The sequence below is a fragment of the Doryrhamphus excisus genome, linkage group LG10 (genome assembly GCF_037039965.1).
Source record: "Doryrhamphus excisus strain RoL-2023G ecotype Guam linkage group LG10, RoL_Dexc_Guam_v1.1, whole genome shotgun sequence".
In the NCBI taxonomy this organism is placed as follows: Eukaryota; Metazoa; Chordata; class Actinopteri; order Syngnathiformes; family Syngnathidae; genus Doryrhamphus; species Doryrhamphus excisus.
Window position 1 is genome coordinate 16,579,632 of NC_136366.1, and position 17,144 is coordinate 16,596,775.

The window sequence follows — 17,144 nt, forward strand, 5'->3', positions numbered from 1 at the left end:
AAAGACACTAGAGAATCTTTGGGTTTGGGATTCAAATCCAAGACAACAAAACAGAATGATTGCTACTAACACTTTCACACAGCCTAATACTATTGGTGGCTTCTTCCATCTTTTAAAAGAGTAGGGGTGGGTGACGATGCAAATTTTTGTATCGATCCAATACTAGGTACTAACTCCAAGAAATACAAATGAAATGAAATATTATGGTTTGTAGTTGGCAGCAATGACACAAACATGTATGGGAAGTTACCTTACATTACATTACCTTAACACTGCATGTAGTCATAAAGTCAGCTACGGCATGTCTGACATGTTAGAGTGAAATAAAGTTTCACCTCCCATAGCGTGTGGAAGTGGTAAGTTTTTGGATTCCTAAGTGTAGAAGAAGGCTGCATGGCGATTGAGTGGTTAGCGCGCAGGCCACACAGCTAGGAGACCCGAGTTCAATTCCACCCTCGGCCATTTCTTTATGGAGTTTGCATGTTCTCCCTGTAAATGCGTGGGTTTTCGCCGGGTACTCCGGTTTCCTCCCACATTCCAAAAACATGCTAGGTTAATTGGCGACTCCAAATTGTCCATAGGTATGAATGTGAGTGTGAATGGTTGTTTGTCTATATAAGCCCTGTGATTGCCTGGCGACCAGTCCAGGGTATACCCTCTCGCCCGAAGACAGCTGGGATAGGCTCCAGCACCCCCACAACTCTTGTAGTCCGGTAGAAAATGAATGAATGAATGAAAGTACATTTGTACAAAGGTACATTTATTTGGACAAATACAATGATGACAACAAAATTATTTTTAAAGGTTGAATTTTTTGTAAGTACAATGCCATAGCTGTTGATATAAAAGTGATTTTAAGTGAGTTTGGTTATTATCAAGAAAAAACATGGTACTATTTTTATTGTCATCTTTATATTTCGCCAAACGAATGTACCTTTAGTTATACCAGGTATTAAAATAACCAAGAAACCTAAGAACCGAGGGTGGTCTAATCCTTTTTTCATGACCGTAGACGGTCAAGTTGACGGAGCGTCCTTTTGGTGAGGCATGACATTTTGAATAGTCGTATTGTTCCTGTGTGCAGAGCCCAGGAGATAACACAGCTGGTTTTGTCTTGCTAAATAGACATGCAGTGTGTTTATCAGGTTGGGAGGACTGCAGATGAGACAGAGGCTCTTTTATGCACGATATGAAGGAGAGGGGAAGATATTGACTGTGAAGGGAAAGAGAAGAAAGTGACATTCAATCATCACAGGTAGTGGAGTTATGCGGGGTTGCCCCTGTTTGGTGATGCTGGGACGACTGGTGGACGGGTGCATTTGCAACGTCAGTCAACAAAAACTAACACCTTAAAATTCTCTCATGCTGATTTGACAGGGTTTCTGTCATCTTCCACTCATACACAGTACCTCCAGAAATCACAAAACATTGTAAATCTAAGAGAAGATGGTCAACAATTTCTAGTTTTTCACTCATAGACAGCGCTGTAATTGTAATGGTAATGGTTTTATTTCATTTGCATGCATCAGATTACAATTGAATGCATCACATGATCAGTTCACAGTTCCACATGTCCAAAAGGAGTAGGAAGAAGCAAAGTTTATTAAATCCTACCCCTCCATCTGGTACTTTTACAATCAGTAACTGTTACATTTGTTCACTTTCTGCCTTTCTGATATTATTTATTTTTTCTTTTTCACTATTATGTGTGTTTGATTTATTTATTTTTTGTCATTTATTTTTATATTATTATTTTTTATTTTGTTATTTTTTGTCATTTATTTTTTATATTATTTATTTATTTATTTTTTGTTATTTTTATTTATTTATTTTTTCATGTTGTTTTCACCTCTAAATCACCTCTGCAGGTTTTGTTGTATCTGTTTTCGGAGTGTATTTTGTTTGTTGGGTTTCCCCCAAGTGTGACTATACCCTAACTTTTACCCCAAGGCTCCTTCACTGACCCTTCAGCTGAAGGTTTGTCCAGGGAGCGAGCGAGGGAGCGTGATCGCAGCCGCCATCACGAGAGGAGACATCACTCCTCTGCAGGGGAGCAACGCTACTACTCGGAACGTTACAGCTGCAGGGAGGCGTGTCATGCCAAGTCAGCCAGTCCAAGCCGATCCACATCTCCAGGAGAGGGACAAGACACCGGTGTCCTTAAACAAGTGAGTGACCTTAACATGATTGTGCATTTCTTTGAAGTCAGATTAAATGTTAATAAATGTAATATTTGTGTGGAGTTTGCATGTTCTCCCCGTGCATGCGTGGGTTTTCTCCGGGTACTCCGGTTTCCTCCCACATTCCAAAAACATGCTAGGTTAATTGGCGACTCCAAATTGTCCATAGGTATGAATGTGAGTGTGAATGGTTGTTTGTCTATATGTGCTCTGTGATTGGCTGGCGACCAGTCCAGGGTGTACCCCACCTCTCGCCCGAAGATAGCATAAGCATAAGCACAAGATAGCATAGCATAACCCCCACGACTCTCGTGAGGGTAAGCGGTTGAAAATGAATGAATGAATATTTTTGTAGTCAGGGCAAAGAAAACCTGTTTATGACTTTCTCAATCAGGGGTCTCAAACACGTGGCCAAATGTGGCCCGCAGGACACTAGTTTGAGGCCCCCGCCTTGATATGAAAGTTTAATGTTAGTGCGGCCCGCGCAAGTTTGATATGGATGCTGTATGGTATCATGTACCCAGAAAAAAATATTACGTTTGATTAATGTTCATGTTAAAGGTTAAATAACTGTTAATAGTTATCCTCCCTATCCGTGTGGAAGTGGTAAGTTTTTGGCTATTTAAGTTTAAAGGAAATAACTTGAAGGCTACCGTTTAGGTCGCTAGCTCTCTAGTTTGCGAGTTAGCATGTGTCTCAAGACCCTGCAGTTGCGCAATATGTTGTAAATAAAAAGAGTATAAATGTGACTATAGTCGTGTTTTGTCATGTCTACAGGGCTCTAATAATGCTTTGTTCATTTTAATCTGAAAAAAATAATTTGTCTACCCACCAACTATATGTGGTTTCTTAAGTTTTTATTATTTGCCGTTTTATTATTATTTTTATATTTATTTATTACTGATTGATTTTCTTTATTCTTGATTTGTTTATTTATTTTTCATCTTATTTTGTGTAGAAAAATAAAAATTAAGATATTTGAGAACAGTGGAATGTTTTATCAGAGCTTTTATTGTAGAAAATTGGAACCAAAGTTTTTTAAATGTTTTTGATTTTAATAAATGCGTTTTGGTTTTTTTTTTAAAACCTGATGCGGCCCAGTCTCACCCAGACCTGAGCGCCAGTGGCCCCCAAGTAAATTGAGTTTGAGACCCCTGTTCTAAATGGTTTCTACCATAATTAGAGCCCTGTACACTTGAAATAACACCCCTATGGTCACCTTTATACTCCTTTTATCCTTTATGTACAACACATTGCTACTGTGTAGGCTACAGGATCACTGCCAGGACACACGATAGGGCCACGGCTTTAAGCATGGCATGTTAGCAAGCTAACGAGCAATACTCCGATTCATCTGTTCTATACTGAATTGAATATGATGTTGAATATGTTCATGATATGATTTGATGTTGCAAATCTGATACTTTGTCACTGGTTTTACCTTTAATTTATCGACAATGTCGTATTTTCTTTCTACAGCATGGTAGCACTGGGGGTAAGCCGGCCCCCTCTGGTTCAAGCACACCCGGCCGTGGTCGCAGGCAGCTCCCCCAAACACCCCTCACCCCTCGCCCCGCAGTGGCCTACAAGACTGCTTCGTCCTCCCCTCTGCCGTCAGCCGCCAGCACCACTATAGCCGGGCATCAGACTCGTGTCAGCCGTGGCCTTTCAGAACACGAGCGCTTGCAGGGGGACAATGACCTGTCCCCGGTACCGGTCACCTGCATTGGTTCTGACCCCAATATAAACCTACAGGGAACTTCTCAACAAGCGCTCCTCGAAGAAACCGATGACTTCCAGGACGCCGTTAGCAGTCAACTGTTGTCACACACCGCCAGAGCGGGCACCTCCGCTACAACCTCTGCTTCCCACGAAAGTGCTGCTGTGCCCGTCACAGCGGCGGCCGCACAAGGCCGCGCTGATGTCATACCGAATGGCTACCACTTCACCTTTGGAGTCAACTCGGCGTCCAACGGCAGAGGAACAGGGAGCCTCAGGGAGAGAGAGGAGGAGGACTGGTGCTAACATGCTAGGGTAGAAGAAGAGAGGTTTTTCCTGTCCACTGATGAAGGAGCCGGCCGTCCACGTTGCTCAGCTCAGTATGCTTGAGCTGGTCAGAGGCCAGCAGCCTGAGACGGTGAGAAAGTGGAAAGAAGCCAGTTGAAAGTGCTGAAAAAGGGAGATTCATTCCAGCTTTCTATTGTTACTCTCCGTCATACATCATTTCTTGTCGAAGGAAAACGAAAGCTGACTTGTTCAACCCCTTAACTTGCACTGAAGCGATAGCACATTTGAAGACCCTTCAGTATTTTCGTCTTGGTCTTAGTGTTGGATGAGACGAGAAGCCAAAACCTTGGTGTGACAGTATGGATAATGTTAAAAAATCATCTGAACCGCCTCATTGTTGATCTCAATGGATGCCCACATGTTTTGCTTTATCCTATACATTGGGACAAAGAAGTATTCGATCCCCTGCTGACTGAATAAGTTCCTTACAAAGATATGCAGTGGACCCATCTTACGTCGACCAACTCGTCAAGTCTTATTACTAAAAAGCTGCCAGCTTATGTCGAGTTGACATACACAGTCAACCGCTTTTGTCGTCATCGGGTCATTTCTGTGAAAAATGGGTCTGTTTATGTTGACGTGTGTTGCAGTATTGTTATCGCCATTGGCTTCTTCAGTGCAAAGAAGGCTTTAACTGGATTCCACCACAGCAACTAACAAAAAGCACCCTTTAAAAAAAAAAACTGTTGGACATCCGAAGAAAGATTTGGGACCTATGGGAGATTTATCATTGTAGTCAAGATATCGCATCAGCCAATCTGAGGAGCGTCAAAATTCCCAGGGCACTGAATCAACAACGTTTCAGTTGTTCACTTTGTCTTAGAAAAGGTTTCATCTCTCATTTGAGCAGGCTTCATCAATTCATGCTAGGACAAACACTAATCTGACTAGGTAGGACTGCCCTAATCTGTGGAGAAACATTAAAGTGGAGAAGTGGAGAAACACCATCACCATCTCACCATTGGACAGCCACCTTGGCATCAGTCATGTCCAAGACCAGTACCACTCCATTGTATCCTAGACATACCACTACTTTTAGAGGACAAATACTAGAGTTGTCCTGCCTAGTCAGACTATTGTTTGTCCCACAATGAGAGGTAATGGTAATGGTAATGGTTTTATTCCATTTGAACATGCATCAGATTACAATTGAATGCATCACATAATCAGTTCACAGTTCCACATGTCCAAAAGGAGTAGGAAGAAGCAAAGCTTATTAAATCCTACCCCTCCATCTGGTACTTTTACAATCAGTAACTGTTACATTTGTTCACTTCCTGCTTTCCATAATACAGTTTAAGGTTTTTGGTTTTTTTTTAAAATAATGTACCTTGTACCGAAGTACGAGGTGATATGACCATCCAATGACATAATGGGTACCATAGTAAGTGTCAATATAGTGATATATATAGCACATCATGACTGGTTCAAAACTCTTCATCCTTGTATTTAGCAAACATCAACTGCTTGTTGAGAGGTGAAACATCATCTAAGACAAAAACCTGTACAGTCTACGTATTTGCGATCATTACCAAGTCCTGAGAATGCAATGACCTGGATGAATGAGAATAATCATAGGATTGAGGGAAATTAATATTTGCTCCTAAAGCAAAACATTGCTAAGAACAGTGGTCAGAGTTTTCTTGTAGTTGGTCACCAACGTTGGAGTCATATTCATATTCTTCTGCCTGAGAAAATATTCTGACGGTTGTGAAGAGAATCTAGAGAGTGATAGCTGCCAGTGAAGGTTTAGCAAAGTCCAGTAGATCTAGGTTGGACAGCTAAGCCTGGTTTATTGGAAACTACAGATAAACAGACAAGATTTGTATTCGTATTTGTTCGAGCCTATATGGCCTTGTTGGTCATGCATCATGTGTCGATGACGTACTTCAGCACTTATTTATAACAGAGGGAAAATATTCCATTCCTAATAACTTTGAGTCAAGTTGATGCCAAAGTATGTTGCCATTGGTTATCTTGGCATGTTTGGTCCTAGGACCCTGGAGATTTTTTCCATTCTGGGCTGACCCCCCATCCTTTTCAGAATGATCTTTACGCCACTCCATAGTGAGGGTGATTGTTATCTGGGATTTCTTCCATTTCTAAATTATTGAGCCGGCAGGGGTCTCTTTTTCACCAGGCTTCTTGCTGAAGGGTCAAGACTACAAACAGGACATAATGGGTCAGAACTCATACTGGTCGGTAAAAGATCACATACTTATATCCATCAATCAAATACTAATTATTGTCTTTTATATTCTGTTTCTCCACCCTCGGCCATCTCTGTGTGGAGTTTGCATGTTCTCACGGGTTTTCTCCGGGTACTCTGGTTTCCTCCCACATTCCAAAAACATGCTAGGTTAATTGGTGACTCCAAATTGTCCATAGGTATGAATGTTAGTGTGAATGGTTGTTTGTCTATATGTACCTTGTGATTGGCTGGCCACCAGTCCAGGGTGTACCCCGCCTCTCGCCCAGAGATAGCTGGGATAGCCTCCAGCACCCCCGCGACCCCCGTGAGGATAAGCAGCAGAAAATGAATGAATAAATATTCTGCTTCTCTCTGGTACATGCTAATGTATTGCCAGCCAGTGTATCCGTGCAGATGTAGCTTGGTTAACTTAACTTCCTGAAACCTGATGATTTATGCTGGAACTCAAGCTCACAAGCTATGTTTTTAGCTCGACAGGTAGCGTTCTCGGGTTATACTACCACCAAAATTCTGGACTGTTCATATCTTTGTAAGGAATCAAATACTTGGGGATTTAAATGGAACTTTTCTGCCATCACTTATGATGAATACCACTACCAACAGTTCAAAGAGCAACTTCCAGGGAATCGAAACAAACGAGCCACTTTCATGGTCACGTTTTGTTCAATTCTTTGTCCCACACAGGGGCAAGGACAACAATTTTACAACAACATGTGGCCGAATACTAAGTGCCTCATTTTACAAGATGTGTGTCCATCCATCTTCTTGAGTGGGAGGAGTGGGCTGAACACGCAGTCAAGCATGTAACTATGTACACAGTTAAGTGGACAACATAAAGTGGTTGCAACTGAGTCATTGCAAAAAAAAATATATATATAATTGTTTTATACACTGAATCTTGTACTTTGAATCCAAATGAAAGATGCAAAGTCAGTAATGTAGTGCATGCCGAGGTCTTGAACATCATAAAATGGTTTCTGTACATTTACTAAAGGGTGTGCGCTAAGCATTTGCCTTTTTCTTCCAACACACTGCCAGTCCATTGGTAGGAAAAAGTCTGCAAAAGGATAAAAGTGCCATTTTGAAAATAGCATAGCAACACAAAAAAGGTCCTCCTCTATCAAAAGTGATGATCATGGATTTGTTAGCAATGTTTATGTACATAAACACGTACATTCAAGACATTCAAGTGTGTTCACCTTGAATTACAAGTGGTCCTCGGTTTACGATGGTCCGTGGTTAGGAACCCATTCCTGTACATGAAATTTAATCCAAGCAGCAGTTCACTAAAAAAGGAAATAAACATCATAAAAAAGATCACCAATATTGTCCGCTCTTTGGTTCTAACTGCACAAGTGAACCATAAGTCAACCATTATTGAGGATGAAGGTAATTGAATGTATGCTAGACGAGTCATGGATTCTGTGCACTGTTACAATCTGGGAGGAGTAAAGGAGGATATTCTTCCATTCTAGCCTGAGATCATATTTTTTTTTTAGAAACCAGGACAACTACAGTCATAAAGTATTGAATTCTTTAGTTATTCCTGTTTTCATATCCTTCTTGATGGACACTAAAACATGGCTTCCATCACCGGTTAGGGACGGAACTCTTACATAACCCGAGGACCACTTGTTGTATGAATGTTGACATATGACACCTACAATATAAAAGTATGTTGTAGAGGGTTTTTGCTTGGAGTCAGCAAAAGTTGAGTTTGTTTTATTGGTGTGCATCTGTCCAGACCTAAAACAAAGATTCCAGTATCTTTTTCACATTTCCACATATGAAATATTTGCTTGATTCTTTAAAAATGATCACGTTGTCGACTTGTGTGTCACTGTAGAGTGAATATGTAACACGCATGATACTAAGTCCTCTACGGGTTTCTCCTCTGGCAACCGTGGCTGTGTTGTTGCTAGAACAATTCTAGCTTTTCCACTTTATTTACTGGCAGATCATCACCCAGATCTCAGGGTATTTCAGTCACACCATAGCCGAGTCGTTTTAGTGATCCAAATATTTGTCTCCATGCATTACTCAGTGACTGTTAGCCTGCAGAGATACATTCTGTAACAGAGATGGATCACTGCAGGACTTTGGAACTGTACCTAGAAAATGTCTCCCCCACAAATGGATGAGGTCTTGGCTCAAACTTATCATGTTAAGATTGCTTTATCATCATTTATTTTAACTCAGAGTTCAAACTTGTGATAGTTCAGGACATGTTTGCCAGACATCCAACTGCCCCTCCTGGGTTCTGGAAGCAATTATTGTTGACATTGTTATGTTTTTTTTGGCATTGTAGATTTTTAGGTTGAATCCTTTGGCACAGTCGCCGCATGGTGTGTGATAGGAAATGATGAGTGTTGTATCAAAATCCTTACATTTCGAGTGGGTCGCTATATAAACAGAGATTTGTACAGACTATTGCCATTAAAGGCAAACTGACTTCCCTAGATGCTTTTTACACTGGAACTCATTTAAATTGATCTAGGATCATCTCCTACGTGAAATACACAAATGCATCAGGACCACGCAGTGGGGTTTACTTCTGTAAACAGAAGACACCGTGTGTGATATTGTGTATCACATTCTACCCGTGTATGCGTGGGTTTTCTCCGGGTACTCCGGTTTCCTCCCACATTCAAAAAAACATGCTAGGTTAATTGGCGATTCCAAATTGTCTATATGTGCCCTGTGATTGGCTGGCGACCAGTCCAGGGTGTACCCCACCTCTTGCCCAAAGACAGTTGGGATAGGCTCCAGCATAACTGCGAACCTCGTGAGCATAAGCGGTAGAAAATGGGTGGATGGATGGATTTTTTGGTAATAAAAAGACCATATTTCAACAAAAAAAATCTGCAGTATAAGTCATAGTCCACCGTGTTCTTATTATTACTAAAAAGTGCCTACTTAAGTCAGTACCAACAAATGCAGTCAACCACTAGTGTAAAGACAGTAAAAATAAGAAAGATGGGCAAAATATGTTTTTCCCAGGAAAAATGTGAGGTTTTATATAATGTGATTTTGTTAACTTCATTATTATTTGATTACCTTCAAAGCATAATGCATGTCTTTTGTAATTTCAACAACATAGTTTGGTTCCTACATACGTACGTAGCTAGCCAGCGAACGTGTTAGCTTGCCACTTTTGGAGGGAATGGAAGTTTGCTAACGTTAGCAATGGATTCCTGAAGCTAGTACTCAACAGTGCTTCACAAACTTACATTTTAACAACTATATGAAGCTTTATATGAAAATATAAAGTTAATTCTACGGTAAACAAATAGTGAGTATGTAACAAAAATTTGTCTCCTCAGATGAAAAGTGCAGTCGGAACAAAGTAAGTTCGTGGGCGGACACAACATAACCTAACCAAACACAACATAATGGAAATCACAACCCAACAGCTAGTAACGTAGTACACTCAAAAAATTAATGTTTAGCCTAAATAAAAAAAATCAATGCAACAGTTTCCATTAGTCTTTCTTACTTATGACAACTTAATTTGAAATTACTTTGAACCAAGAAACAATATTGCATTGCACGAATTAGCTTTTCCTCTTCACTCAAAGCTTATTTTAAGTAATGCTTACTGAATAATTGTTGTCATGGGACAAGTTTTTAAGTTCATAACTCAAAAAAAAAACATGTTAAGTCAACTGACTTAATCATTTTATTCAAAGTACTTTAATTTGTTGTCTACTTAATTATAATAACAATCCACACAGCTTTTTAAGTAGCAGCTTGATTGACTTGATTTAGCTAGCAGAATTACTGTTGCAACGACACATCATCAGTAGGATAAAACTAACCTGTCTCACGACGGTCTAATCCCAGCTCACGTTACGTATTAGTGGGTGGACAATCCAACGCTTGGTGAATTCTGCTTCACAACGATAGGAAGAGCCGACATCGAAGGATCAAAAAAACGACGTCGCTATGAACGCTTGGCCGCCACAAGCTAGTTATCCCTGTGCTAACTTTTCTGACACCTCCTGCTTGAAACCCAAAAAGGATTTAAGTAGCAGTAACTTTATATATATATATATAACTTTATATATATATTTTTTTTTAATTTTTTTCAGAAAAAATGTGGCTGTAACAGCTGCTGTAGGTAGCAGATACACGGCTAAACTAGCTCAGGGGAAGAATACAACTAACATGTGCTAACAGTGCTATAGAAGCTAGCAGTCGCACGGTTAAACAAGCTAAATTTGACTTTTCTCAATGAAAATCTACTGTGACTAATTTAAACCCATCACTTCAGTAGAACAATTAGAAATACGTTACTCACCATGAAATGTTGCTTCAGCCTCCAGTCTTAAAATGGAAAGGTTAATGTTGAGAAAAATGATGTTACCAAGCTAATTCCATAAAGTCATGGCAACTTGAATTTTGTTTTAAGCTTACCAACAATAAAATTTTAGTGTATATGACATGCTAAATTAAGTTCATGTAAGTTTATCTAAATCAATTAATTGCATTTTTTACATTGCATTTATGTATTAAATCAAGTGGTGTCAACTGATACTCTGAATTACTTTTTAAAGTATACCCAACAGAGATAACCCAACAAATCGGGTTCTCAGAATACCCAATTCAATAAAAATAACCCAATTAAATAAGCGGTTGGTTTAAAAAAATAACCCCGCATTTTTTTTAGAGTCCTATAGGACCAAAAAATGTTAAGGTTTTAAGGTGTTTTTGTTATTGTGCATGTCTGAAAGCATGGTCAATGTGTCTACTCGATATTGTATTTTTACGAATGTATGTGATTTTTATTCCAATATTGGCAAAAACCGTGTGTCTGTCAGTCAACTTAAACGAGTTCCATTGTATTATTGCGTTGTTTTTATTTCCACTTTGGGCCGTTTGATTGGCGCAAGTAATCAAATCCGTCCCCGAAACGGCATCAACCAAGCTCACTGTTGGAAAATAGTTCTTGGATGTTCCACTGTGCCCTCATGGTAGAATCTTGGTAAAGGTTTGTCATGTGTGCTTTTTTTTCCCCCCCGACTGTGTCTGTAAAATAAAATGTTGGACCTAATAGTCATGTATTTCAAATAAAAAATAAGATTGTGGAGCGGCTGACTTGGCTACTATTCCCAGATCAAGACCCCAAATGAAACTACAGTAAAAAGTAGCGTCTGGTGTCAAAATTGGTATAATGATAAACTGTGAGGATGTGTTGGACTTGTGCTTTTGTTTTCCAAATCTGTTTTCAGACCTCTAACTTGAACAGAGTGCCAAAGTTCTTCAAATATGTTTACTCTGGCTTCTTTCAACATGTCTTATTTGCATGTTCTGACAAATGTGCATGTGCAAAAAAAAAAAGGGACAAAAATGCATTGTTACTTGTCTACCATTGTTTTTTTAATACATTTTGTTGTATTTCTGATACTCTACACACTCAGTGTGTAGATGACCTGAACTTGAATAACAGTCACAGAACCTGCCCCCCCTCGTCCCCCCGTCCTCCCCAACAAATGTGGATATGCTCTTGCAGATTGGTTCTAAAGTGGCTCAATCCTTCGCTGCCTGATCTGTTACATGACTGTCTCTTGCACAGTCATACTGTATACTGTACCTAAAGATTTTGTAGTATAAAGTATACATCCTTGAATAAAGAAGTATGATTATGAAATAGCTGTTGTACGTATATGACTAAAAATTGCATCAAGGCAGTGGTTCTCATAGCGGGGTAGTCATATTAGGGTGCGGGGAGCGTGTGGTCATTTTTAAAATGACCTTTACACTCGTAATACTCAGTATAGTACACATTAGATTAAATTCAGAAATACAGTAAATAAGACTGGTACTGATGTGTGTTGCTGTAAATGTGTTTACATCAAGTGCTAGAGGAGCTGATTGGGGGGCGGGCAGGAAGTGATGTTGGGGGTTCTGATACAGCCGCAACAGTACTTAGTGTTAGAGATATATTATATTATATTATTATATATAGATAATATTACTGACACCTAGTGACCAGTGTAGAATACTTCATATCAAAATGCTTAATTTAGGCAAGAAAATAGGTCATATTACTGTATATTAAAAGGATTATATCAGAGGGCTTACTGTATATTAAAGGCTGAGTACACAATGTAGTACAAGATGTAATTATTTTAGTATCCAGTATAGTGAACTTTGGTCTGCTAACAAAAAACAAAAACGTTTCATTTGTTAACACCACAGTAGCGAGCTAAATTTATTTATCTCAACATACATAAAATACACTTCTGATATGGTTTGATTCTAGTTTATTTCGGTCCAAAAGTGAATAGATTTTATTATCTTACTCGGATGTTAATTGGTCACGAAAGAGGAAGTAGGCGGGGCATACTAGGGTCCAACAGTGAATTGTAGGCAAAGTACAATGTCAAATGAAATGGGCGGAGACATATGCAGAATATTGATTGGTCACAAAAGAAAAAGTAGGCGGGGCATACTTAGGGTCCAACAGTGAATTGTAGGCAAAGTACAATGTCAAATGAAATGGGCGGAGACATATGCAGAATATTGATTGGTCACAAAAGAAAAAGTGGGCGGGGCATACTTAGGGTCCAACAGTGAATTGTAGGCAAAGTACAATGTCAAATGATTGGTCACAAAAGAAAAAGTGGGCGGGCATATTGTTGCCGAGTGCTAGTGTTTATGGAGGAGAGAACAGAAGTTGGCTATTAATGAGGACAAGGAGGACAGGTGAAGACGACCGGCAAGTGTTTTTAGTTTTTGTTTACATATGATACATGTGTTTGATACACATGTATCCACAACGCGAAGGATTGAAGAAGATGTTGTGCGAGTGGCTTAAGTGGACACTTTGCCTTGTCGGGCTCATTACAATGGGAACAAGCTCACCCGAACATGTACCAGCTGATTCTGATTATGGCAGCGAGTTCGGTTCCGGGAAGCTGCAGACAGGTAAATGGAGCCGCCATCATTTAACAAATTATCTCAAATGTATGGGTATTTTTGATGGTTTTTTTTCGTGAACAAAAATATAATAATAATAATAGAATCTTATTGATATAGTGTAATGTGATTTAACATTCATTCATAAGTAGTTTTCTTCACTTTAAACAGTGTTTAGCTATATTATCCGACAATGGATTTCAAATCGGTTGTTTATTTGTTCCTATAGCTGACTTTTGTACAGCTTGTTCAAGTCCGCCATATGCTAAAGGTAGAATCAAACATTCCACAGGACTGTGATGTATTTGTGGCAATGGTGGGTTGGGAGATTGTACTTTTTTTTTATTTCACAAACAAAATGGAGATATTGGAAAAGCTTATCTAGCATCATTGTGTGAGACAAACAACAAAACACATTTTGAGTTGTTTATATGAGTGCGAGTCAAATATTCAGACTGAATATTTGTTATTCAAATGACCAAACTTTTGACAGGTACCAAACACAAGTCTTCACACTTGGAACTTGGAAATGTTGACATTAAGCTTGTCTTTAAAACGTAAAACTTTCCATGCTTCAACATAAGTCCATAATGTCCAGTGTATAAGCTGCTACTTTTTTTTTCTTAAATACCAACAGTTCCCATGATGCTTAGAGTGCAGCTTCAGGATTTAGTGAATTGGATGCTTATATTCTACTTGATCTGACAAGTCCGAAGTAAGTTTGATCAAGCTTCTGTTTGGACTGCATGGAGCTCGACAGAAGTAGAACTATGATGAAAAAAAGTGTCTCACTTCTCATCATCGGAGCTAACAAGTGATGCTGAGGGGGAACATTGAGTGGATTTAGGATTATACTGTGTCTTTCTTTATAGGGTATCAAAAAATCCATGATCACAAAAGTATCCAGACGAAAGTGACACTGAGAGCGACAATAAAAGGGAGACAGAGACTGACAAAGTGTGTGATGAAGGAATTGTGAGGCTCTTGAAGAAGATGACTCTAATGGTTTTAGTTCCCAGGAGGAGGATGAAGACGGTGACAAATTACTTTTCTGGTAGGCTACTGTTTAACGAGCCAATTACACGCACTGTTCTGCTCTGTTTAACTAACTGTGTTATGCTAAGAGTCCACTGGGCCGGTGCCAGTTAGTGCCAGTTAGTGCCAGTTAGTGCCAGTTAGTGCCAGTTAGTGCCAGTTCGCGCCAAAGATTATGAAGCAATCACATAATCTTTGTCGCGAACTGGCTCCAACTGCCGCCAGCAACTTGGCTCGCGCCATTACATTCCAGTGGATTCCAATAGGCGGATTGTTTGTGACATTTAGTTCCACTTGGTGGACACTTCGTGGTAATGGCTTGGTGCAAGTGCCGCGACTAAGATTTTAAACATTTTTAAATTTTCTCGCCGCCAAACTAAATTTTTGTCGCCGTTACAGGCCACCATGAGCCAGTTGGGAGGCAGTTTGAGCCACTGCACGCCACTAGGCACCTTATTAGTGACACTCGGCACCACAGCAAATTGCATTGGCGCGAACTGGCACCAACTGGTGCCGGCTCAGTGGACTCTTAGCATTAGCTGACATTCAATTCTATATCTATCACAGTCTGTTGCAAGTATTTGGTTCTCATTGGGTTCTGATTGTCCACGTTAAATCCACTTATATTAAATGGAACAGAAAATGTTCACCGTGCCATCCAGACGAAGTTAAACACAACATCCCCACAGCTCGGTTCTCTCATCGATGTTTGTTTTCTCAGCATTGTTGACAGTGACAGAAATGCACATACTCTGAGGTTTACATTTTGCATCGGAGCTGTGATTAACTTCCATAATCTCTTCATGACCTGTTGAAATTCATCTCACATTGGCACTCTGCCAGGCGCCTGAGTGAGTCACGTCTGAATTCCACAGCATCACAATGTTTATTTTCCTGCTTTGGTGTAGGCACATTTCCTCATTACTGTCATCTGTATGTTCTATAGCTGAGACTAGTAAGCGATGCTTGTTGAGTAATCCAGGTCTCATGTTTCACACTGAACATTCAATCTGCACCTAACTGTGTTGTGATTGTTATGTAATACAGTGTAATATTCTGTCTGTCCTGCTTTAGTCTGCTTTGCCTGGGCTTGCTCCACCAATAGGTTGGTAAGCGATTTTAACGTAATGTCTGTTCTAAAACGTACTCAATAACTGAAGTAGATCATGCAAATTAGGATTGGGCGATATGGACCTTAGCATGTATCACAGTATTTAGGGAATGTATAAAACTATATACAATTTTAATTCAGCTCAGTCTTGTATAAAATGTGTTGCGATGCGACCCTGGGATGCAGAGAGCCAGACCAAGTGTAGGTGAAAAATGTATATTATTATTATTATTATTATTATTATTATTATTATTATTATTATTATTATTATTATTTCACTCCACACTCTTCATTGCTCTCTGGTTCTACCATATCTTAGTGTGTGGAAATATGGGGTAATAACTATAAAAGCAATCTTCACTCACTAAATGTACTGCAAAGAAGGTCAGTCAGGATAATTCATAATGCCGCCTACAGAGAACATACTAACTCCTTATTTCTAAAATCACAAATACTTCAACTTGCTGATATAGTTCATCTTCAAACAGCTAAAATCATTATTTTAGCTGTTAATAATAAGGCTAAAAACAACCAATTAGCTAAAAATGTCATCCAATACTTCTCTACAAGAGAGGAGAAATATGATCTCAGGGAAGAAGTACATTTGAAACACTTCTATGCTAGGACTACGTTATGCTAGCCATAGCATTTCAGTATGTGGAATCAAACTATGGAATGGATTGAGTAAGGACCTCAAACAATGCACAACGATGAGCCAATTCAAGAAACAATACAAGCAGTTGATGTTTGCTAAATACAAGGATGAAGAGTCTTGAACCAGTCATGATGTGCTATATATATCACTATATTGACACTTACTATGGTACACATTATGTCATTGGATGCTCATATCACAAAGTACTTCGGTACGAGGTGCATTATAAAAAAACTGTATTATGGAAAGCAGGAAGTGAACAAATGTAACAGTTACTGATTGTAAAAGTACCAGATGGAGGGGTAGGATTTAATAAGCTTTGCTTCTTCCTACTCCTTTTGGACATGTGGAACTGTGAACTGATTATGGGATGCACTCAATTGTAATCTGATGCATGTTCAAATGAAATAAAACCATTACCATTACCATTAATAGACAATGACACAAGGAGAAGCGCGCACCCTACTTAAAGACAAGACAAAGACAAGTTAGAGGCAGGTGTGTGAAAAAGTCTGGAACAAACAGAATTGAGCAACACAGGAAGTGTCAACAAAATAATGGCATAGAAACAGGAACTACGGTACAGAAGGTTAAACAAATCAAACTGTCACGCAGAAATTGCAAAATGTAACACAATTGTCCCAAATTGTAAAGCACATTTATTTATTGGTAGCGAAATGGCTAACTTTTCCAAGGGATATCGCCCTCTGCACACATTGCTAAAGCCTGTGCTTGTGATGAAGGAAGATGTAGTCACCCATGCAATTCCAACTGCATATGTAAGATATTTTTTATCATACTCTTGTTTTGAAGGGCCGTCTGGTTAAGCCACTGCAATGCCCTCCAAGTATGATTTTTTTATGGCCCTCCAACTCTCCAACTAAGTTCTGCTTCTTCATCTTTGACGTCTCAGCAGGGGTGATTCAGAAGAACCAAGCAAAATGCAGCCATTAAGTAATGGTT

At 39.4% G+C, this 17,144-nt stretch overlaps 2 protein-coding genes across 5 annotated transcripts in view; both read left to right on the forward strand.

The window, feature by feature from the left end:
- The window catches only part of cacna1bb (calcium channel, voltage-dependent, N type, alpha 1B subunit, b), a 169,797-nt gene extending 158,223 nt beyond the window's left edge, over positions 1 to 11,574 (forward strand). For all 4 annotated transcript variants that reach the window (XM_078794215.1, XM_078794213.1, XM_078794212.1 and 1 more), the window contains 2 exons: positions 1,951 to 2,168; positions 3,660 to 11,574. In XM_078794215.1, coding sequence (XP_078650341.1) covers positions 1,951 to 2,168; positions 3,660 to 4,205 — 764 coding nt within the window. In that variant the 3' untranslated portion in view covers positions 4,206 to 11,574. The remainder of the gene's footprint in view (positions 1 to 1,950; positions 2,169 to 3,659) is intronic.
- A 1,541-nt stretch (positions 11,575 to 13,115) lies between these two features.
- LOC144901157 (collagen alpha-3(V) chain-like) overlaps positions 13,116 to 17,144 on the forward strand; it is a 28,624-nt gene continuing 24,595 nt past the window's right edge. The window contains exon 1 of the mRNA XM_078794339.1: positions 13,116 to 13,389. Coding sequence (XP_078650465.1) covers positions 13,215 to 13,389 — 175 coding nt within the window. The 5' untranslated portion in view covers positions 13,116 to 13,214. The remainder of the gene's footprint in view (positions 13,390 to 17,144) is intronic.